At 40.5% G+C, this 22,144-nt stretch overlaps 3 protein-coding genes across 7 annotated transcripts; 1 reads left to right on the top strand and 2 right to left on the bottom strand.

Annotated features, from left to right (window-relative positions):
* Window positions 1-244: 244 nt before the first annotated feature.
* On the bottom strand, window positions 245-6,541 carry glt8d1 (glycosyltransferase 8 domain containing 1). Of its 2 annotated transcripts, XM_030729793.1 has the most exons (10): window positions 6,476-6,541; window positions 5,894-6,127; window positions 4,866-4,964; window positions 4,491-4,695; window positions 4,280-4,397; window positions 4,118-4,202; window positions 3,854-3,966; window positions 3,590-3,756; window positions 3,302-3,414; window positions 245-1,155 (listed from the first exon to the last, which is right to left on the bottom strand). In XM_030729793.1, the coding sequence occupies exons 2-10, from the start codon at window positions 5,907-5,909 to the stop codon at window positions 971-973; spliced, it is 1,101 nt and encodes a 366-aa protein (XP_030585653.1). In that variant the 5' UTR covers window positions 5,910-6,127; window positions 6,476-6,541; the 3' UTR covers window positions 245-970. The 2 variants fall into 2 exon arrangements, with proteins under 2 accessions (XP_030585653.1, XP_030585652.1); XM_030729792.1 differs by lacking the exon at window positions 6,476-6,541 and having other exon boundaries at window positions 5,894-6,324.
* Window positions 6,509-8,246, top strand: spcs1 (signal peptidase complex subunit 1). The gene is made up of 4 exons (XM_030729799.1): window positions 6,509-6,665; window positions 7,176-7,235; window positions 7,329-7,415; window positions 7,633-8,246. Exons 1-4 carry the CDS (start codon window positions 6,630-6,632, stop codon window positions 7,756-7,758), a joined length of 309 nt encoding a protein of 102 aa, XP_030585659.1. The 5' UTR covers window positions 6,509-6,629; the 3' UTR covers window positions 7,759-8,246.
* On the bottom strand, window positions 8,065-20,902 carry nek4 (NIMA-related kinase 4). Of its 4 annotated transcripts, none has more exons than XM_030729778.1 (16): window positions 20,580-20,902; window positions 18,398-18,664; window positions 18,110-18,307; window positions 17,211-17,318; window positions 16,734-16,888; window positions 16,435-16,579; window positions 15,498-16,094; window positions 15,342-15,392; window positions 15,116-15,265; window positions 13,645-13,809; window positions 13,327-13,393; window positions 13,062-13,174; window positions 12,788-12,879; window positions 12,480-12,697; window positions 12,245-12,381; window positions 8,065-8,731 (listed from the first exon to the last, which is right to left on the bottom strand). In XM_030729778.1, the coding sequence occupies exons 1-16, from the start codon at window positions 20,667-20,669 to the stop codon at window positions 8,633-8,635; spliced, it is 2,652 nt and encodes an 883-aa protein (XP_030585638.1). In that variant the 5' UTR covers window positions 20,670-20,902; the 3' UTR covers window positions 8,065-8,632. The 4 variants fall into 4 exon arrangements, with proteins under 4 accessions (XP_030585638.1, XP_030585636.1, XP_030585635.1 ...); XM_030729776.1 differs by having other exon boundaries at window positions 12,788-12,876; window positions 15,477-16,094; XM_030729775.1 differs by having other exon boundaries at window positions 15,477-16,094.
* Window positions 20,903-22,144: the final 1,242 nt, after the last annotated feature.

Here is a 22,144-nt window from a genome sequence, read left to right on the forward strand (position 1 = left end):
TCTAAAATGTAGCTTATTGAACAGTTTCTGATGCATAAAGTGCAAATAACTTAGAAAACAAATGTTACAGAAATATGAACATGCAATGTTGAAAAAGATATTTAGCAGACACTGGAAGATTAAAAAAATAATCACAAGATTTTAATAAACATGTAACCTTTATTTCATATATATATATATATATATATATATATATATATATATATAAAAAAAGACATTTACACAAGTAGGGATGTTTCATCATGTAGAAAAAGATCCCAACAATGAAATGTTAAAATAGGGGGATGTTTGTGCAAAGCTGTTTCTGCAGAGGAGCTGTCTTTAAAGGTCTGCATTATAAAAAAAAAAAATACAGCATTTAAAAATTAAAAGCAGGACAAGTGGTAAATGAAATGTAACTAAATAGTAATGCAGTCAATTAACCTATAATGGCATTCAGATTTATAGAGAACTTAAACTACTGTCTGATAATCTAATGTGCAATTATGTATAATTTAACTTTTCCACAGGAAGTACTAAACTGAGGTATTGACATGAGGAATTTGCATGGCTAATGATGGTAATTTAGAGAGAAGTAGGTATAAACTGTAGAACTCGCTGTCATTACAGCACAGGCAACTAAATTTTTTAATATGCACGTTAAGTAAATAAATCCTTATTTAGCTGCATGTAAACATACCTACTTAAGCCATTTACTTTGATAAGGATGGCTCATGTTGTACCAGAAGGTCTTGGCACACTAGCTTTTTTCAGTTTAACAAAATATTTCTAAAAATGCAATTCAAAGCAACCTCAACAATATGTTCTGAATATAGAAAAAAAAACAGGAGTGGAACAGGAGTGTAATCAGGTCCATATTCAGAGGGTGATGGAACTCAAACACAGGGCATTTGCATAGTTCCTGAGTTATAAAGGAGTTTTCCTGCTGGTACGGGGCTGATCTGAAGGTTCAAGAGGTCCATTTTTAAATCTAGCGCTCCCCTGTGTGTCTTCGCAGGGGATGAAATTTTCCTGTGGGGTCGGGAATGAACCACTTGTCCCACACATCAGTAAAGGAAGATCCTCTCCCCCAGGGCTTATAGTGTCCATTCCAATGCAGGAGTTTGGCAGCCTTCACAAACTGGGAAGAGTATCGGTTTCCTGCACCTGTTACACCTGAAAAGTTGACAGAATTGTATCTTATTTACCAAAACACTGAAAGCATAATATATGCTCCATTACTGTAAGTAGAGACCATTTCTATATCCATCATCAACTCATGCAACCTGAATACTTTTATCCAGCTAGAGTTTTTGCATCTAAGGAACAATTAAAGTCACTATGACATCACAAGGTCTGTTACAGGAATAATTTGATATTTCAGCAAATTTGCATCCTTGCAGAGACAGCTGATACCATGCTCACATTTGTCAGTAGAAAGTGAAGATATATATATAAAGTGAAGGGGTTGGACAATGAAACTGAAACACCTGTCATTTTAGTGTGGGAGGTTTCATGGCTAAATTGGACCAGCCTGGTGGCCAATCTTCATTAATTGCACATTGCACCAGTAAGAGCAGAGTGTGAAGGTTCAATTAGCAGGGTAAGAGCACAGTTTTGCTCAAAATATCACAATGCACACAACATTATGGGTGACATACCAGAGTTCAAAAGAGGACAAATTGTTGGTGCACGTCTTGCTGGCGCATCTGTGACCAAGACAGCAAGTCTTTGTGATGTATCAAGAGCCACAGTATCCAGGGTAATGTCAGCATACCACCAAGAAGGACGAACCACATCCAACAGGATTAACTGTGGAAGCAAGAGGAAGCTGTCTGAAAGGGATGTTCGGGTGCTAACCCAGATTGTATCCAAAAAACATAAAACCACGGCTGCCCAGATCACGGCAGAATTAAATGTGCACCTCAACTCTCCTGTTTCCACCAAAACTGTCCGTTGGGAGCTCCACAGGGTCAATATACACGGCCGGGCTGCTATAGCCAAACCTTTGGTCACTTGTGCCAATGCCAAACATCGGTTTCAATGGTGCAAGGAGCGCAAATCTTGGGCTGTGGACAATGTGAAACATGTATTGTTCTCTGATGAGTCCACCTTTATTGTTTTCCCCACATCCGGGAGAGTTACGGTGTGGAGAAGCCCCAAAGAAGCGTACCACCCAGACTGTTGCATGCCCAGAGTGAAGCATGGGGGTGGATCAGTGATGGTTTGGGCTGCCATATCATGGCATTCCCTTGGCCCAATACTTGTGCTAGATGGGCGAGTCACTGCGAAGGACTACCGAACCATTCTGGTAGACCATGTGTATCCAATGGTTCAAACATTGTATCCTGAAGGTGGTGCCGTGTATCAGGATGACAATGCACAATGCACACACACCAATCTTTCACCAGTCTTGCTGTGTGTGCACCAATGCACACACAGCAAGACTGGTGAAAGATTGGTTTGATGAACATGAAAGTGAAGTTGAACATCTCCCATGGCCTGCACAGTCACCAGATCTAAATATTATTGAGCCACTTTGAGGTGTTTTGGAGGAGCGAGTCAGGAAACGTTTTCCTCCACCAGCATCACGTCGTGACCTGGCCACTATCCTGCAAGAAGAATGGCTTAAAATCCCTCTGACCACTATGCAGGACTTGTATATGTCATTCCCAAGATGAATTGACGCTGTATTGGCCACAAAAGGAGGCCCTACACCATACTAATAAATTATTGTGGTCTAAAACCAGGTGTTTCAGTTTCATTGTCCAACCCCTGTAGCTAGGCAGTGGCTGTCTTAGGTCAGCATAAATACAATAGCCAAGGCAAAATACTCAAACTAAGAAAAAGTTCACCAAATTTTTCTTTTGGTCTGTCTAGATTGTTTTGGTGTGACTTGGCCTATTATGTTGGCACGTGGTGCTCAACATGGAAAAAATAAAATTCATTTTTTCTTCTGAAGAGTAACTGATCACAACAAGACTTGTTGATTTCTTTCATCAGGATTTTTGAAGCGACATTGCTGCTGAGTCCTTACATTTGTATTATGGCACTGTAAGTTCCACAAGCTGAATGCCATTTAGTTCCATTAAATTTAAGAAAAGGCAGAGATTTCTACAAACAGGCACCAAATAATAAATTATTTGGTGTGGGGGATAAGTATGTCTTTAAAAGCTTGTCAAGCAGCCTGCGCCTTGTGCCGTACTCACATAGTACTGCATCAGATACCAATATTGCTCTGGTAGATCAATGATTTATTCAAGAAATTCTGTTTTGGTGTTGTTGCTTTGTTTTTAAAAATTAGGAATTAACCAGAACTTACCGAGGTGTCTTACATGCCACATGGGCTCAATGCTAGAGTGATGTTTGTAAAAAACAATGAGGAGTGGAGGAGTAGTGATGCTTTCTGCGAGGGTTTTACTGTACAGATCCTCCCTGAGAAAAGGAAAACAATGTGGCTTAAAGCAAACAAAGACACCCGCTGGATTAAATTCATTTTTGTAATTTACATTAATACTTTCTTCATTTATTTTAAAGTCTTAATTTACATTAATACTTTCTTCATTTATTTTAAAGTCTACTCATCATTTCACCTGTTTAAGTCACTTACCGTGCGTTGAGGTCCATCCAGTGCTCCAGCTGCCGGGTGATGTTTTGGTTCTTCCATTCAGTCAGGTTGGCGATGAAGACCCCGGGGTTGAAGGAGCAAGTGTTGGCTCTCATCCCCAGTTTCTTAATAGCTTCCTTCTTAAAGTCTAAGAAGCCTATGTAGTTATTCTGTTAAGAAATATTTGTTATTTAATTAAACGTCACCATATATGATATTCTTAATTTTTTTGTTTTCCCCCGAAAAGCTCTTGTGCGTCATGCCCACCTGATTTCCAGCCCCACGAACGATGCCTTTAGCAGATGCTGAATCACAGTCATCAGAGAAGGCGGCTGCATGTCCTGGTTTGAGGCTGGTTTCATAAAGTTCCTGAATGTCACCTGACAGAACAGCATTTACTGATTTACATCCAGAAAAGAATTTCTCTGCTTCTACAAGATGTATATTTTTTTTAGATTATGGGGTTTTAAAAAAAGAAGAAGCCTTTATTACATTTTTAACCAAATATCTTCCTTTCTGGAGACCTCTCACCTTGTACAATGACGTCATCATCCAAATAGATAGCTTTTTCTGCTTCGGGAATGTACACAGGAAGGTAAAACCTGGCAAAAGTCAGCTGAAAAACACACCATTAAAACAAGTTTAGACAATGAGGAACCCGGGTAAACAGCAGCATGTCTGAAGTTGCCTTACTGGTTTTGCAGCCTCCAGATTCTGAGGATCTTTAGATATCTTCCCACTGAGCAGTTCAGGTTTAAAAATGACTATCTTATATTTGGCATTGTTTAGTCTAGTGTTACTCAGCCACACTCTGTAAAATAAGGGACAAGGTTATGTCAAGTTTCTTAAATCAAATATTAGAAGTCCAAAACTCCTGTTATTACACATGTAATAAGACTCTTACTTTAAGTGATCAACGGTGTCATTCAAGGTCACAATGGTAAAGACAACATTAGCTTTGCTGTTTTTGTAGACACTGTTCATGGCAGCAACAACAGCACCAAGTCTGTCCTCAGCAGCAGTGATGAGAACAGGGATCTCCTCTCCCGTCCTCGCTGAATGCAAGTCTGGAGAGAGCTCAGACTCAAAGGGAAGAATCACTCCCTCATCTGGGCATAAAGACACATTTAAAAATGCATTTCATCAACTTCTTGCATGATTTTACTTAAATGCACTTAATTTGTCTGATAAGATGAACGCAGGAACACAAGGGATATATTTTGAGGAATAAAGTGTGCTGCACTTGAAAGTTAAGACTCCAGGACAGAGATAAACATACCTGGCTTTTCTGTGTGTAAAAAGTCACTGAGGCTGAGGAGATTTCGTTGGACTATGATGAGGAAGGCAACAGCCAGCAGCACGAGAATGATCACATTAACTGAAAGACACAGTAAGTATGTGAGATGTCAGCTAACCTTAGGAAATTTGTGTTTGGTCAGTTATTTCTTTGTTTTAACAGTGCTTCATGGCACTATACCATTGGAAAGCCTGGTTATTTCCCTTTAAATGATGCCACATTTGTAAGAAAAATGCATTTGTGGGTTGCACCCATGAAAAACTTGCCAGATCTTGTCTGCCAATGCCAAACAGCTTATTCTGCTACTGACTCTTGTTTTGAGCTTCTGGTACCCGCTGACAGTCAGACTTGTCATTTTTGGAGGCAGTTTGAGTGCAGAGAGATATCGAGAGGAGATTCTGCAACCAGCGGCAATCCCACATCTCCACAGTTTGGACCAAACTCTATCCTTCAAGACAACGCGTGTCATCAGAGCGGGTTTACTGGAGACTACCTCCAGGATGGAACGGCCTGTCTGTTGTCCTGACCTCAACCCAACTGAACATCTGCGGGATCAGCTTGGGCATGCTCTTTGTGCCAGAGTGAGCAACACAATCACATTGGCTGACGTGCAACAAATGCTGGCTGAAGAATGGGATGCCATCCCACAGAAATGTGTGACCAAGTTCAATAGCAGAATTAGCTCTTTGGCACTGGCAAGATTTGGCAAGTTTTTCATGGGTGCAACCCACATACTCAACTCTGCTGCTCAACCCACAAATGCATTTTCCTTACAAAAGTGGCTCCATTTAAAGAGGCTTTCCAACGGTATAACATTTATTGTCACGAAGCATCGTTACAACAAATAAATAAGCGACCAAACACAAACGTCCTTACTTTTTGTAATTTTTACTTTAAGTTTAGTTTGCCTCATTATTACTCTGCAAGTTTTCTATTTCTGCTTTTCACAAGGAACTATGTAGAAATAGTTATAGTGAAGGTGCAACTGAAAAACATCCAAACTGACCCACCTCTCCTCAGTGCCATAGTAATGATCTCATCCGTCCCTGCAGCACGTAAAAGGAAAAGAAAATAAAACTAACAAAAAGGTTAAACCATATATCAGAGATAGCTTGAGTGCCGTCCACGCAGGATCATCTGGCTGTTATTGAGGACGGAGGTGAACTGAAATGCCGCTGCACCTTTGCGTGGCAGAAACCGCATAAACACGAGAAACTGCCCGCAAACTAGCGGACGTCAACTCTCTAAAATTAAAAAAAAAAAGACGCGCAATATTAGTAAAATTTTAAGTGTAATTCACTTTGCAGCCAAACTGCCAACTCAACAGCAACAAATTCACCACAACCACAGTTCACGTAGTACGTGATGTCTAATATGTGCCTGAGTTAAAAACATCCCGTCGATTTCAGAACATAAAAATGTTAAGAGCTACACTCTTATAACACATACATTATAAGAAACTGAAAATATAAGTCGAAATGTGCGTAATATATACTAGCTAAAACATTGCGGCTACACATTTTTGACTGGCACCTCTATAGACAATCAAACATTTCCACAAACACAAAAACAAATTTGACCGTAACACGTACGGGTTTGTCCAATCTCTATGACTTGAAGATCTGCGCGCTTGCGCAGTTTCCTTTTCCTTTGCAGACGTATCGTTTTTTAAACCGGAAGTTCATCTCCTTCGGTTTGTTCTCGCTAATTCTGTCAAGTTTATGGTAGTTCATTTCAGTTGGAAACATGCTGTCTATATTCAAGTCCATCCCCACGCATATGGTAAGCGGTAATTGTGCTATTTTGTTGGGAAGCTGCATGGTAAGCTCGCAGTCGCTTTCGTGCATGCTGTGCTGTGCTAAAGTTAACATACATAACGGCAGCAGATCGGTGTGTCTGTGGCTACACAGGTAACAGCTGCTACGCTGTCATTTACTCCCTAACGCTAAAATCAAGCCACAAATGTTACTAAAAGTAGCTTGCTATTTAAATAGCTAAAAACGAATGTGCTCAAATGGACCCACAAATTATATTCACTTCCACACTCGAGCTTTCATTCAGGAGTAGAAGGCTCCTGGTGTGACCCTGCTGGCTGTATCCGTATGCACACTTCACAATGAAAAATAGCTCTTTTAATGACAACATTAGTACTTCATTCTTTTCTAAATTGGATGTGTTTTTGTTGGTATTGTAGGAGGACTTGGGCGATTTTTTTTTGTACGTCATTTTTATGTATAATGATAATAAATCATTTTGAATTAATTGATTACTTTTTCTTGAACTTTTTTCCAGGATTATAAAGGTCAGAAGCTGGCAGAACAGATTTTCCAGGGAATAATACTCGTTTCAGCGGTAACCAACCAAAACATCACACTAAAATACTCTAATATGTTTTGTTTTTTTAACTTGAAGTTGGGTTTAAATATATTTGTGTCATTGCTGCAGGTGATTGGATTTGTGTACGGTCTGATCATTGAACAGTTCGGGTGGACAGTATACATAGTCTTGGCTGGTTTTGCTGTCTCCTGTGTGGTAAGTTTTGCACCATTTGCTGGTGTGAAATAGATGCCTGTGCACCTATAATGTTTCTGTCATTGTACTCATGTGTTTTAAAAATAAGACAACATAGAAGGAAAATGTGGAAAAAGTTAAAGAGACTGATACACTGTAATTTCTCTTATTTTTGGTACACTTATCTAGCCTTTTAACAGCAGCTATAATATAATTTTGGTTCTGTCCTTTGCTTTAGCTGACCCTGCCCCCATGGCCCATGTACAGAAGGAATCCTCTGTCCTGGCAGCCAGTTATACCAGAGAGCAGCGGGGAGCCCAGCCAGAAACCTCAGGAAACCACCAAGAAGAAGAAGCACAAATAACTCAGAACCATCCCACATTTGCCTGTTAATCTATCTTTTTATACTGGATGTTGTACTGAAGTCTGTCTCACAGTTCACATTTGAAGCATTTAGTTAGAAAAGTTTGTTACAGTATTACTCAACAATGAAACTTGTGTTTGAAATAAACACCTGATACAGTCTATGTTTTATAAACGTGATGTTTATGTTTGAGAATACTAATACTAATGTGTTATGTACACATATTTAGTAATTTTCTTTTTCATTTGCTGTCAATTAAATATTTGATTCTGATTTTCAATATAATGAAAAGTAGGTGCAAACAAGAAATGCATACAAGATTTATTAGAAATTATTCAAATGTTAATATCTACAGTATGTCTAGTTTACATTATTTGGGGTATGAGAAAATACAGTCGAGCAGTAGGAGGAAGATCTAGTGTCCTCAACAGATGAAACAATTATAGAAATTCTGGCTTCCATTCTAAATAAAGGGATATTCCACTATAGCAAGTAGAAAGAGAGAGTGCTTTAACATGACAAATCTTTGCATAGGCATGTAGAAAATAAGATTAATTTCACATTTTGTGTTTATATTGAAATGAAGTTTAAAAAAAAAAAAATACAGTCATTTACATGTGATTGCCCATATAAGATTATACCTGTATGACAGGAGGGAAAATGTAACAGCCCCAAACAACCACATTGGTACTGGCAGGAAAAAGTTGCCTTTGAACAGTTTTTAATTCAGTCCATGTTTGAACCTCAAAGCTGATGCATTTCATACAAAGACCATCTTGATATGCAGCATCAATCATGATATGTGCCTCCACCTTCACGCAGGTTTTCCACACACGATTGTGAAAAATGTGTAAGCTTACATGTATACTGCTTTTTAAACCTTGAAGGCAATATCCTCAAATAATTTCAGCTGCCTCACCATCACAGCATAAGCTTGGTACTTCTCGTCTCCCATCAGGTCACGAAGGCACAGCTGAAAAGAATGAAGCCAATTGCAGTCAGTTTGGAAATAAAGTGCAGGTAATAAAGGAATTTCGGGTACTTCACTGCCAAAATTATTACACTGTACAAGCAAGTATATCTGTACCAGAGGAAATCATGAGTGGCTGTAATTACAAATTTGTTAGATATAGTCCTATTAAATATTCTGCATCTACAGTGCTTTGAAAAAGTATTTGCCCCTGATTTCTTATTTTTGTGCATATTTGTCACATGTACATGCTTCAGATCATCAAATTTTAATATTAGCCAAAGATGACCTGAGTAAACGCAGTTAGGCAGTTTCTTTTATTAATGGGAAAAAGTTATCCAATCCTACCTGGCCCTGTGTGAAAAAGTAATTAAAAACTGATGGCCGGACATTCTTCTTCAGGATTTTCTGGTAGAGAGCAGAATTCATGGTTCCATCAATTACAGCAAGTTGTCCTGCAGCAGCAAAGCAGCCCCGAGACCATCACACTACCACCACATTTGACTGTTGCTACAATCTTTTTATGAAACTCTATGTTAATTTTATGTCAGATGTAACAGGACTCAAACCTTTCAAAAAGTTCACCTTTTGCCTCGTCAGTCTGCAGAATATTTTCCCAAAAGTCTTGGGGATCATCAAGATGTTTTTTTTGGCAAATGTCAGAAGAGCCTTTGTGTTCTTTTTTGTCAGCAGTGGTTTTCTACTTGGAACTCTCCCATGAATGCCGTTTTTCCCCGGTCTCTTTCTTATTATTGATTTATGAACATTGACCTTAACAGAGGCAAGTGAAACCTGCAGTTCTTAAGATGCTGTTCTGGGTTCTTTTGTGACCTCCTGAATGAGTGATTGATGCACTTTGTTTCCCAGCTGTTCTTATCTGCCATGATGTGTTGCTTTTTGAGATCTTTAAGCCTGCTTCACTTTGTCAGACAGATTCTAATTAAGGGATTTCTTGAGTCCACGGCTCTGGTAGTTATCAGGCCTGGGTGTGGGTAGTAAAACTGAACTCAGCTTTCAAAAAAATTGTGGTTAATCACAGTTAATTCATGACTTAACAAGGAGGGCAATAACTTTTTCCACACAGGGCCAGTGTTATGTATCTGCCTCAACAGCAAAGATCAAACAAAATATAATATACCTTTGGATAAAGAAGAGCAGTATGTATGAACTATTCTCATGCCGAAATACAAACAACGGCTCAGGCAGGAACCCCCTGCTGTGAGAGAAGTGACACGGTGGTCTGATCAAACAGAGGCCGCTCTGCAGGGTGCGTTGGATTCAACCGACTGGGACATGTTTCGCAGCAGCGCGGGCGGAGACATCGAGGAGTTTACGGAAACTGTTGTGGGATTTATTGGGAAAGTTGTTGAAGACACTTCACTTAGGAGGACCATCAGGACTTTTCCCAACCAGAAGCCGTGGGTGGATAAATCTGTCCGCGACGCCCTGAGGTCCCGCACCGTTGCCTACAACTCCGGCCTCGCCTCTGGGAACATGGAGGACTACAAGGTTGCATCATACAACGTCCGCAGAGCGGTGAAAGAGGCAAAACATCGCTACGGCCGCAGACTGGAACAGCAACTACAACAGTCTGACCCCAGGGGACTGTGGCAGGGACTACGCACCATCACGGACTACAAAGCACCACACACACACCCGGTGAGTGCCGACGCTTCTCTGGCTGATGAACTCAACATCTTCTTTGCGCGCTTTGAGTCGGGAAGCCGACAGCCCGCTGCGCTCCCGGCCGGAGGGGCGGAGACACTCACTGTGACGGAGCGCGACGTGAGGAGGGCGTTTAGACGTGTAAACACCAGGAAAGCGGCTGGACCAGACGGTATTAGCGGACGTGTCCTTAAGACCTGCGCTGACCAGCTGGCACCTGTGTTTACACTGATATTCAACCTCTCACTGAAACTGTGTGTGATTCCCACCTGCTTTAAAAAGTCCATCATAGTCCCTGTCCCAAAGAAACCACACCCCAGCAGCCACAATGACTTCAGGCCCATAGCACTCACCTCTGTGGTGATGAAGTGTTTTGAGAGACTCATCAAGACATTCATCACCTCCTTACTGCCCACCACCCTCGACCCACTACAGTTTGCATACCGGCCAGACAGATCCACAGACGACGCCATATCCTTCCTCCTCCACAAGACCCTTTCACACATAGACACTGGTAAGGGGAACTATGTGAGAGTGCTGTTTGTAGATTACAGCTCAGCATTCAACACCATAGTTCCCTCCAGGCTGGTCTCTAAGCTGCTGGACCTGGGCCTGGGCCCATCCCTGTGCAGGTGGGTTCACAGCTTCCTGACCAGCAGACCACAGGTGGTACGAGTGGGTCACCTCACCTCATCCTCCCTCACCCTCAACACTGGATCCCCCCAAGGCTGTGTGCTCAGCCCTCTGCTGTACTCACTGTACACCCATGACTGCAAGGCCACGTCAGAGTCCAACGTCATCATCAAGTTTGCTGACGACACTGCTGTTGTGGGACTAATCTCTCACAATGAGGAGACAGCCTACAGGAGAGAGGTCTCCCGCCTGGAGAACTGGTGCCAGGAGAACCACCTCCTGCTCAACGTCAGCAAAACAAAGGAACTGATCGTGGACTTCAGCAGGAAGCAGCAGAGGGACTACCATCCACTTGTCATCAGTGGTGCTGAGGTGGAAAGAGTGGACACCTTCAAATACCTGGGAGTGACCATCTCACAGGACCTGTCCTGGACTCATCACATAAACATCACTGTGAAGAAGGCCAGACAGCGTCTCTACCTCCTCAGGCGGCTGAGAGACTTCAAGCTCCCACTCAAGGTGCTCAGGAACTTTTACACCTGCACCATCGAGAGCATCATGCGTGGGAGCATCACCACCTGGATGGGAAACTGCACCAAGCAGGACTTCATGGCCCTAAAAAGGGTGGTTCGTTCAGCTGAACGGACCATCAGAACCACCCTCCCCAACCTGCAGGACATTTACGCCAAGCAGTGCAGGCTGAGGGCCATGAAGATCCTAAAACAGCCCAGCCACCCCGGACACTCTCTCTTCTCCCTGCTCCCATCAGGCCGGCGTTACCGCTGCCTGAGGGCTAAGACTGAAAGGTTGAAGAAGAGTTTTTACCCACAAGCCATCCGTCTGCTCAACTCTGAGCCCTAACTGGACCATTATTGCACAGTGTAAATATCATAATTTAAAAAGTGTGTATAGGTATAGTATATAGAGTATAGTGTATAGTGTGAATTACTTTTTTTTATTTTTATTCTTCTTATTTATATGTGTGTGTATATAAGGTTGCAGGTACAAAATACATTTCACTGTGCATTGTACTGTGTATAACTGTGCATGTGACAAATAAACACTATCTTATCTTATCTTATCTTATCTATTACAGATGCCATATTGATGATTTTTAACATGAATGGTGAGACTACAGCGTTTCCGTTGATCCGTTTAAAATAAAGGCAATGAAATAAATTCAAAAAGTAGATTCAATATTGGATGTGTTTTACTCACTTCTCTTTTGATATCATCCTCCTCCTCCATCACTTCCAGCACTCTGTCCAACAGCTTGACCCCCAGGCCTTTTACCACATCTGTTCTCAGGCGTTCTATGGCTCTTCTTATCTTGGCTGGACCAGAAGGAGAGCCTTCTGCAGTGACACACACACACACACACAAACTTAACACAAAGGAGTTTCAGAATGACTAACTGACATATTACAATAGGATGTGAAAAAAAGCATCTAACCTATTGGTATTTCACCAAGTGACAAGTTCTCCACTTTCTCTCGAGCCTTCCCATGAAGCACCAGGGTGTCTCTGTACTTCCTGTTCAGTTTAAACTCTGGCAGTGCAGTAGAGCCGAATCTTCCTTTGTCCCCCTCACTTACACCGTCTCCAGCATCCATTCTCAAAGTCTGAGTCATCATATCGACTAGGTCATGCATTTCACTGGATTCAGTCTTTCTGCAGAGATCCCACAAATGATGGATTATAAGGCATATGTTTAAGACAATTTAGGTTGCCAATCAATTCTCCCACCATGTAAGCTCTCACCTTTCCCTGCAGTCTCCTTCTGAACGCTCTGTGGAACTTGTGGATGAGCTGCATTCATCTTCATCTGACTTTTGTTCCAGAAACTTATCCTGCTGTAAACAACATACACACTTGTGTTTCAAATTCAGTATAACAGCATCAGATTAGCCTCACAATAGACAGAATCTGCACTGGGTCGTTCTCAATCAGGCTAATGCCACAATCATTATAATAATGTAGTTTTAAAATTAACAGTAAAGCCAAAGAACCGTCGCTCTAAATGGCATATCTGTACCTTACTGCTGGACTCTGTGAAAGATGCAGAAACAGATCGAGTAAATGGGGCACCGTGGCACTCAGCCTTGGTGGACGTGACATCACAAGATGCCCTTCGTACAGCGCTAGCACCTGGGGAAGGCAGGAAAACTAATCAAAGACAGAACTGCAGTACTGATAATGTATAGAAAATTTAAGTTAACATACGCCGGTCATTCTCAAAGTGTGTGGTCATGACTTTTTTTTGTTATGCAACTAAGTGCTTTCAGTTTCTAGTATAGTACCTGGTTGGCTGGCACTCTCTTGGGACTGCCTCAGTCTTCTTCTCTCTCTGGCAGAGAGAGGACGATCCTAAAAATACAATTGACCCACATTTTCTGTGATTGCTGGAACAATAATCCATGAATCATGAAGCACGACAAGAATTACAACAGAAACAATCTTTGTGATACTGTTCTCTTTTTACTGTTGGTGACATTTTTTTCTAAGATGTAGAAAATGCACAGTTGTATAGATATAACCTTTTATAACAAACTTTATGTCTTATGCAGAGTAGATAGTCAGAAATTCACATTGCTGTGGCTTTTGGGGGACACACTCACCTGTGGTAGTGGTAAAAGTCCATTGTCATGGGGGCTAACTGATTCTGAGGTCACAGTAATGTCAGCTTTCTTGCTTTCTGTGCCCCTCCTGCTCCTCTTTTTCCCCTCCACAGCTACACGGTCAACAGGAAGCTGAGGTAAAGGTCTAAGAGCAGCCCCCTTGGGCTGACAAACGGTAAAACAAAATGCAAAAATTATTTTAATTAGGCTAACTCACTGCTATGTTAGTGTCATACTTGCTGGCTTTTACTGCTATAGAAAGTGGTTGTGAATGTACACTATATTGCCAAAAGTATTTGCTCGTCTGCCTTCACACACATATGAACTTGAGTGACATCCCATTCTTAATCCATAGGGTTTAATATGATGTCAGCCCACCTTTTGCAGCTATAACAGCTTCAACTTATCTGAGAAGGCCTTCCACAAGATTTAGGAGTGTGATTATGGGAATTTTTGACCATAGCAAAAACACAGAAACACATTTGACATTGATGTAGGACGAGAAGGCCAAGCCAAACCCTGAAAAACAAACTCACACCATAATCCCCCCTCCACCAAACTTTACACTTGGCACAATGCAGTCAGACAAGTACCGTTCTCCTGGCAACCGCCAAACCCAGAACTGTCCATTGGACTGCCAGATGGAGAAGTGTAATTCATCACTCCAGAGAACATGTCTCCACTGCTCTAGAGTCCAGTGGTGGCATGTTTTACACCACTGTATGCAACACTCTGCACTGTGCTTGGGTGCAGCTGCTCGGCCATGGAAACCCATTCCATGAAGCTCTCTACGCACTGTTCTTGAGCTAATCTGAAGGCCACATGAAGTTTGGAGGTCTGTAGCCATCGACTCTGGAGAAAGTTGGTGACCTCTCTGCATTATGCACATCCGCTAACCCTGCTCTGTGATTTTTACATTGCCTACCACCTCGAGGCAAAGTTGCTGTCATTCCCAACTGCTTCCACTTTGTTATGAAATGTTACTGTGGAATATTTAGTACAAAGGAAATTTCACGACTGGACTTGTTACACAGGTGGCATCCTATCACGGTACCACACTGGAATTCACTGAGCTCTTGAGAGCGACCCATTCTTTCACAGATATTTGTAGAAGCAGTCTGCATGCCTAGGTGCTTGGTTTCACACACCTGTGGCCATGGAAGTGATTGAAACACCTGAATTTAGATGGGTGTGTGAATACTTTGGCAATATAATGTATCTTAACAAAACCAAATGATATTTACTGACTGAAGATTCAGTGAAAGAACATCAAGCTTGATAAAAGAAGGCAAACGTAAACCTAAAGAAGTTCAGTTGCCTTCTTTTTCAAGCTCTCAAGACTACAATGACCTGTATTACTGAGAACCTATCCAGACATCAACAACACATTTTTTTTCTTTGTTTTAAAATTATCATTAGATTGATACTAATTATTTCAAAAATATAACATCGCTCCCGTATCAGTCTTTACCTTGTCCTGGTCCCCATGTTTCCGCCTTGTGTGTTTTCCCCTGTGTTGCTGTGATATAGATGGTTCTGATGAGAAGTACAGAGGAGTTGGACATGGAGCAGCTCGATCTGGCTTACTGGCTTGTGAGGGTGATTCCTCCTTAACAGGTTCCTGAAAAGCCACACATACAGTTCAGCCAACACAAGGCAACATGTTTTACACTATATCCATAATATTTTACACTCACCAGTGTTGGACAGACTGGCTCTAACAGCTTTTCAGTAGATTCTAGGCTGTCCTACAGAGACACAATTTTATACATAAAACAAAGAAAGAACGCTTCAAGTGAAAACATCAAAAGAATGTACTTTAGGACACTTACTCGCATGTCTGAGGTACGTACGTCTTGTGTTGGCGCTTGCTTGATGAGAGTCACAGTGTTATTCTTGTCGTCTGCATCCACTTCCACAACCTCTTCGATGTTTTCTAGATTTGGATTCTGTGCATCAGCCTTTTTAAGTAACTCCATGGTATCATCCTTATCATCCATATCTGACATCTTTTTCTCCCCTAAGATAGAAAACGTGTCCCCAGGGTTCGGTGTGGCCCGTTGTGAAATGTTCGACAATTCATTGGTTGCCCTCCCCTCGTCTCCTCCCATACTGCAAACACCTGATGCGGACTTCAGAGGGGGCTTAACTGGAGAAGGAGGGGGAGAGGGATCTGGTTTCCCTCTGCCCTTGCTGTCTTTGCACACACTGTGAATGAGAGGTTCATTAGCTGCCCGGTGGTGTGACACAACAGACTGGGGCCCCTGCACCTGTCTCCGTTTCAGGTCATTGTCCTGCTGCACAGGGATATCAATATCAATGTTGCTGACAGTAAGCAGAGATGCTTTGAGAGCATCAGGCGAAGAAGGCTTGACTGGCAGAGGTGTCTGGATGGGAGTGCAGTCTACCACACCATTCCGACCTTTAAAGTGTTGTGATTTGTCTTCTTTCTGAGTTTAACGACAAACACAACAATCACTGAAACAAGATGGCTTCTTGTCTTAACATACTAATATTTAGATGAATATCTTTAACTTAATCACAATTTCAAATACTTTCCACAAAGGGGTGGGTTTTATTTTAATGAGCACAGAAGTGTTGATAAAATGAAATCAGGTAAAATAAAGGATTGGCTGTCTACCATTCAAATCAAGAATTTAATTCTCTTTTTCAAAATGTATTGACATCTGTACACCACTATCCATCTGTATACTGTATAAATAAAATATTGCAAGTCATATGATTCATTTCATTAAGCTACACCAGTCTCAGTATTCATCCTTAACTCACCCGCTTTACCCTGGCGAGAGGCTCAGGTTGTGGACTGGGATGCAGCCTCTCAGGTTTTGGCTGGCATGATGTCACAGGTGACACACTGTTGGCCCCACAGTCATCACTGCCACCAACGGGCTTTTTTCTTGATTTGGCAGTTTTTCTGGAGAAGTAAGAATCAAAACATATATAAGCATTTAAGAAAAAACTGATCACTGCACAAAGAGGTGGGGCAGAAATTATCTGCTTTTATAAAATACACAAAGGAAAATGCAAAAAACACAGTTTGGATTTTTCGTTACTTAGAAAGAACCTACTCTTTTGTTGCCTCAAGGAACATGGCAATTTGTCGTTTTATGTAGGGCTGCCGGAGGATGAGTTTGACATCAGGCCTGTCATCCGGTTTCTTAGACAGCATGCTCTTGATCAAATTTCCAAGTTGAGGATCATACCTACTGGGCATCTGTGGCAGCTGTTTTGAAAACCAGAAGAAAATCTTATAAATCAGTGTAAACTGCTTTGTACATATTATTTCTCAATTATCACGGTTCAGAAAAACAGCATACAGGCTGAAGACACCAATCGATTGCACAGACACCACAGTCTGTGCTTGTAACCGATGTCAGTGAGCTTTTCTGACACTCAAAAAATTACCAAAATACTTTAGGCTCATTAAACTACATTATGGTATGGATACAATTTTAATGTGGATACAATGGATAGTGTAACTTACAATACTTTACCTAAACCAAATACTTAATAAAGACAGAAATATGTGAATATATGAAACCCACCTTTCCTTCTACGATACGATACACCAGCGAGTTCATGTCCTTCGCATTGAAGGCATGTTTCAGTGTGGACATCTCATACACACAGCAGCCCAGGGCCCACACATCTGACTAGAGACAGAATACATCAAACTGCAGTTTACAAAGAACTACAAGGGAAAAGTCAACCCCAAAATTTGCGGGAGTATCATCCAAACGCCACTGCAGAAGCAGTAAATCTATAGCCAAGAGACTGGACTTCATTAGTCAGTCCTGTTTGGACTTTGCGCCTGGCATAATTTGACTTATAAATTAATGTATTAAGTAATTTAAGCACTTGTACTTTTTAATTTGTCTGTATTATTATTAGCAATTTGTTTAATTTACAAGCTGTATAACCTCAGCTACATAACCTTTTGCCCTAATCTGTGCCAATATTTGATAGTGTACTGTACACTGTACAGTTTGCCTGCATGTAGCCAATAAACCAATATAGCAGAGAAGCTAAAGTTACACATACAATTTGATGCCATAATCTATTTGGCAGCTAGCTAACACTGTTTCACTCCCTATGGGAAAGAAACATGATAGTTCATTTCTTTCTTCAATCACTTTGGAACACTTTCTCTGCACACTGTGCCAAAGCTTTCCTTCTATACTGAAATATAAAACATCAGAATAGCTACTGAAGTCTATGTCTTTGTCCTGCTTGGAGAACAACTACTCTACGCACCCAGATCCTGAGAACAATCATTGAGGAAATCCTATTTATGCATGTGCTAATGTGCCCTTTAATGAAGCCCTGAGAATTGCTGCCCCTAACCAACGTGTTGTACTCCACAGCATGTAAGTCATCCCAGTCCTTTACCCTGCTTAGATAACTTCAAAGACAAGAAGTTATTTAAAACAGATATCCAAAATACCTTGTGGTTGTAGGGTTTATTAGAGAAGAGTTCTGGACTCATATAGTATGGGGTCCCTATGAGTGTGCTGGCCATATCATTATGGTTCTCCAATACTCGTGCAATGCCAAGGTCCCCCACTTTAATTATGTTGGTTTTTGTCAGGAAGATATTCTGTGTTTTAAGGTCCCGATGAAGAATGTTCCTCTCATGAAGGTACTGAAATCAAAATCCAAGAAACAGGAGACTGACTATTGTTTCACATAAATAAATAATGAAGAAATATGAATAAACTGATGTAGCAATCACCTGTAGTGCCATGGCTATCTGGACAAACCACTCCACCACCTGCCTCTCGGGTAACAGCTCTCCTTTTTGTTCTTTAAGCCTGTGATAGAGGTCCCCGCCTTCACAGAAACCCATCACAATGTACAGCTGACAGTCATCTCCTTCCCAGGACTCCTTATAAGTTACAATGTTGGGGTGCCGCAGTTGGGACAGCAGCTGCGCCTCCTGCTCTGCAGCACGCCGTTCTCGCTTGGAGGAGGTGGTCAAATTCAACCTCTTTATAACATACTTAAAAAAAAAAAAAAAAAAAGCACAAACACATGTTAAATAGCAGAAACTATTAAGCTTTGAAAAGCTTTTAAGGTCTATGCCTTTGTTCTTTTAGGAGAGCAATTCCTCAATGCACACATAGGCTTGGATCAATCATCGGGGCAATCCCATTCATGCATGTGCTAATGTTCCCTTTAATGGAGTACACTGGTCAATACGTGTTAAGAAAAGGAAAAAAACAAATAAACTAAGATCTAGAAATGCATCCAAGTTCATTAGAAGATGATGAAAAAGCTATTCCAGATAACAGTGAATAAAAAGTTAATGCAAGGCTGACACTGGTAGAGTGAGGATGCAGAAATCTTGTTGACCTTAAATCATCAATTTTTTTTAGAACACTGTCTGCTCAACCATCTCAGATTTTCCTAAAAGGTAATGGTCCAAAGTCTGAAGATAGATGACTGCTGTGAAATTTTAGCTTCATATGTCAAATACTTTTATAGATATATATTTTTTTAAAGGTCAATTCACCCCATTAGCTCTGCCACATCACAGCAAGAAGGTCCTGGGTCTGAATCCTTCCTGGGGCCTGTCTGTGTGGAGTCTGCATGTTCTCTCCATGTGTCTGTGGGTTCTTTCCAGGAACTCTGGCTTGCTCTCACAGTCCAGAGACATGCAGTTAGTGGGGTTGAGTTAACTGGTGATTCTAAATTGGCCATAAGTCTGAATGTGAGTGTGAATTGTTGCCATGCGACAGATTGCCCAGGGTGTACCCTGCCTCTTGCCCTATGACAGCTGGGATAGGCTCCATGCCCACATGACCCTGAATTGTATAAATGGAAGAAAATAGATGGACGGGTGGACACATCCACTCACTTGTAGGCCTTTTTTCACATTTCACTGACATTTCTTAGAGTATTGGTTAGTTAAAATGTGAAAATTCGAACAGTCCTCTAAATTCACATATTCGCACACACACTAACAAAAGAAAAAAAAGGATTCACATTGGAAAAGACGATTAATGACAATTTCTGAATGGTATATAGTTGTATTTCACAAAATAAAACAACAATTCTAAGAAAAGAATATATCTATAGCTCTATATTGCTCTATAGCTCAAACTGTTACAGCAATGATTTATATATATATATATATATATATATATATATATTTTTTTTTTAATATATATATATTTTTTATATATATATATATATATATATATATATATATATATATATATATATATTTTTTTTTTTTTTTTTTTTTTTTTTTTTTAAATATATATATATATTTTTTTTTATATATATATATATATATGCGTGTGTGTGCGTGTATCCAAACTTTGGACCATATCAGACCAAATCGGAGATGATAGAGCAAAAGGCCCACGATGATCTGAGATGTTCTTCCAAAATGAAAGAAAACAAATTGTACAAAAAAAATCAGTTCTGTTTTATGAATAAATTATGAATGAAGTTCTGGACAATAGAAACATTATCATCACAATGATCAACAAGCTATTAAGGTGCTGTTATAACGCCAAAGGCAGACCAAAAAGAAAAAAGAAAAAAACGCCTTATCTTAAACTGTATCTTAAACTCATTCAGGCTTTGGTGTCTTCTGCCCAGATTTTATGGTTATTTGACATTATGACATTTATGGTTTTCCACTGTTATTATCCTGTGACACCAAACATTTTGCTAACAAAAAACTAACGATATGAAATATAGCTCACATAATGTAACTGTAACTATGTAACATATAAATGTAACTCAATCCGTGCGACTTTAGAGGACTTCAGCTAACTTTGCGCTAGCTGTACTTAGCAGAGTTTTAAGGCATCAACGAAAAGGTTTGGCGTGTGTTTGAAAAGCGTGCTTGTTTAAACATCTCTAAGGTGTGTTTACATTTACAGACACTTTCCGTTTCTCACCTGTTTTCGGTCTGTTTTGTGTTTCACCAAGTTCACTTCCCCATAGCTCCCTTTCCCAACGACCCTGATGAAAGCATAATCATTCATCATTCCTCAAAACGCTTCATAACGCGGCCCGACACGCTGAAATGTTACGGGACCCTCCGGCCGAGGATACTGCCCGGATTCAGTCCCACATCGAGCTGTGAATGCGACGCAAACACGCGAAATCTACTGGAGGGGGTAAAAAAAACTTCCCGCTAGCTCAGCGGCAGGGATGACATTTTGGAAACGCAGGAAATCAGCAGCGATGGATAGTTTTTTCGTCACTAGGCAACTGGTAGCTCAGCGCCGACGATGATGGTGAGAGGGGCCAACTCAACCAAAAGCAGCGCTCCGCTTACGGCACAGCGCCACATAGCGCCTGGAGTCACACCAAGGAGCAGCTTTAACGCAGACTGCAAAGGGTAGAAGGTTGTGTGAGATGTGCCCTGGATGATTACAAATGTGGGTGTTTAGAAATTGAATTAAAACAAACAAACAAAAACAAAACAAAACAAAACACTGAATAAAATAAAAACAATAAAAAAGATAAATACAAATAATATGAACATACAAAAATGTTCAAAGATGAAACCAAATTAAAGCTGAAATAGATTTTCAAAAACCTAAGAATGTTTCTTTTTTTGTATCAGTTTGCATGAAGCAAACTTTTTTAAAGGAAGGGGGAGAAAGTAGGGTTTTGCTGCGTTAACACCAGTTTTAATTAATCATCTTAATGAGGCTCCTTTTTTTATTTTTCAGCACTGAAAAACTGGGCCACTACACATGTACTATTTTTGCTATGCATGGACATTATGAAAAAAGGTTGGTCTATCAATTCTTTATATAAAATCACATAAAAAATTCTGTTTTAACGTTTAAATTCGCTTACACTATGTAGGCCAAAGTGTGGTGTCGGCAGAGAGAAAAACACATTTATCTGACATCTGAGCTGAGTGCAAATTTCAAGAAGCTTCAGATCATTTAGAACAAGTGATTTTTGTCAGGATACAAGTTTGCACAATGTTGAAGAGCACTTCAGCAGCATGTTATGAATGCACTGTTAAACATAAAGAGCAGATTACCCAAAAGGGCACACTCACAGAGTCACACAATAAAAAGAAAAGAAAAAAGGTTCTAATAAACTGATGTACAACACCCTGTGTTGTCCAACCAGATCACTTTAAGCTTGCCATGGTCTTGACCCGTTTGAGGTTATGTAATCCACTAGATGGAGCACTACATCTGTACAAGCTGACACTGCACAAATTCAGCTTACAGGTGTGGGCACAGGACAGGTTGTATGGACTTGGAAATTATTGTATTCTAATTATTGATTTATTGATGCGCATATCTCTTTAATGTTGCAGCTGTTGATTATCTTTAATTACTTATATATTGCTAGCAGTTTGATCTATAATAATGCAATTAGTTTGCAGAATAACATGTAACTAAAACTTTAAAATAAATAGTATGGAGTATGCAGTGCACTAACTGGTCTCACAATATAATGTGATAAAAACGGAAAGCAGCACAACATGGAA

The sequence above is a fragment of the Archocentrus centrarchus genome, chromosome 5, assembly GCF_007364275.1.
Source record: "Archocentrus centrarchus isolate MPI-CPG fArcCen1 chromosome 5, fArcCen1, whole genome shotgun sequence".
Classification (NCBI taxonomy): Eukaryota; Metazoa; Chordata; class Actinopteri; order Cichliformes; family Cichlidae; genus Archocentrus; species Archocentrus centrarchus.

What these genes read in the sequence shown, in the direction of transcription:
- glt8d1 (XM_030729793.1), bottom strand. An exon ending in GACACCGTTGATCACTTAAA is followed by an intron (nt 4,398 to 4,490) that starts GTAAGAGTCTTA and finishes CTTATTTTACAG; the next exon opens with AGTGTGGCTGAGTAACACTA. An exon ending in TGATGACGTCATTGTACAAG is followed by an intron (nt 3,967 to 4,117) that starts GTGAGAGGTCTC and finishes CTGTTCTGTCAG; the next exon opens with GTGACATTCAGGAACTTTAT.
- spcs1 (XM_030729799.1), top strand. Translation starts at nt 6,630, where the DNA reads ATGCTGTCTATATTCAAGTCCATCCCCACGCATATG. An exon ending in GAATAATACTCGTTTCAGCG is followed by an intron (nt 7,236 to 7,328) that starts GTAACCAACCAA and finishes TCATTGCTGCAG; the next exon opens with GTGATTGGATTTGTGTACGG. An exon ending in GTTTTGCTGTCTCCTGTGTG is followed by an intron (nt 7,416 to 7,632) that starts GTAAGTTTTGCA and finishes CCTTTGCTTTAG; the next exon opens with CTGACCCTGCCCCCATGGCC.
- nek4 (XM_030729775.1), bottom strand. Translation starts at nt 20,669, where the DNA reads ATGATGAATGATTATGCTTTCATCAGGGTCGTTGGGAAAGGGAGCTAT. An exon ending in ACAAAACAGACCGAAAACAG is followed by an intron (nt 18,665 to 20,579) that starts GTGAGAAACGGA and finishes TTTTTTTTTAAG; the next exon opens with TATGTTATAAAGAGGTTGAA. An exon ending in GAAGGAGACTGCAGGGAAAG is followed by an intron (nt 12,698 to 12,787) that starts GTGAGAGCTTAC and finishes GGATCTCTGCAG; the next exon opens with AAAGACTGAATCCAGTGAAA.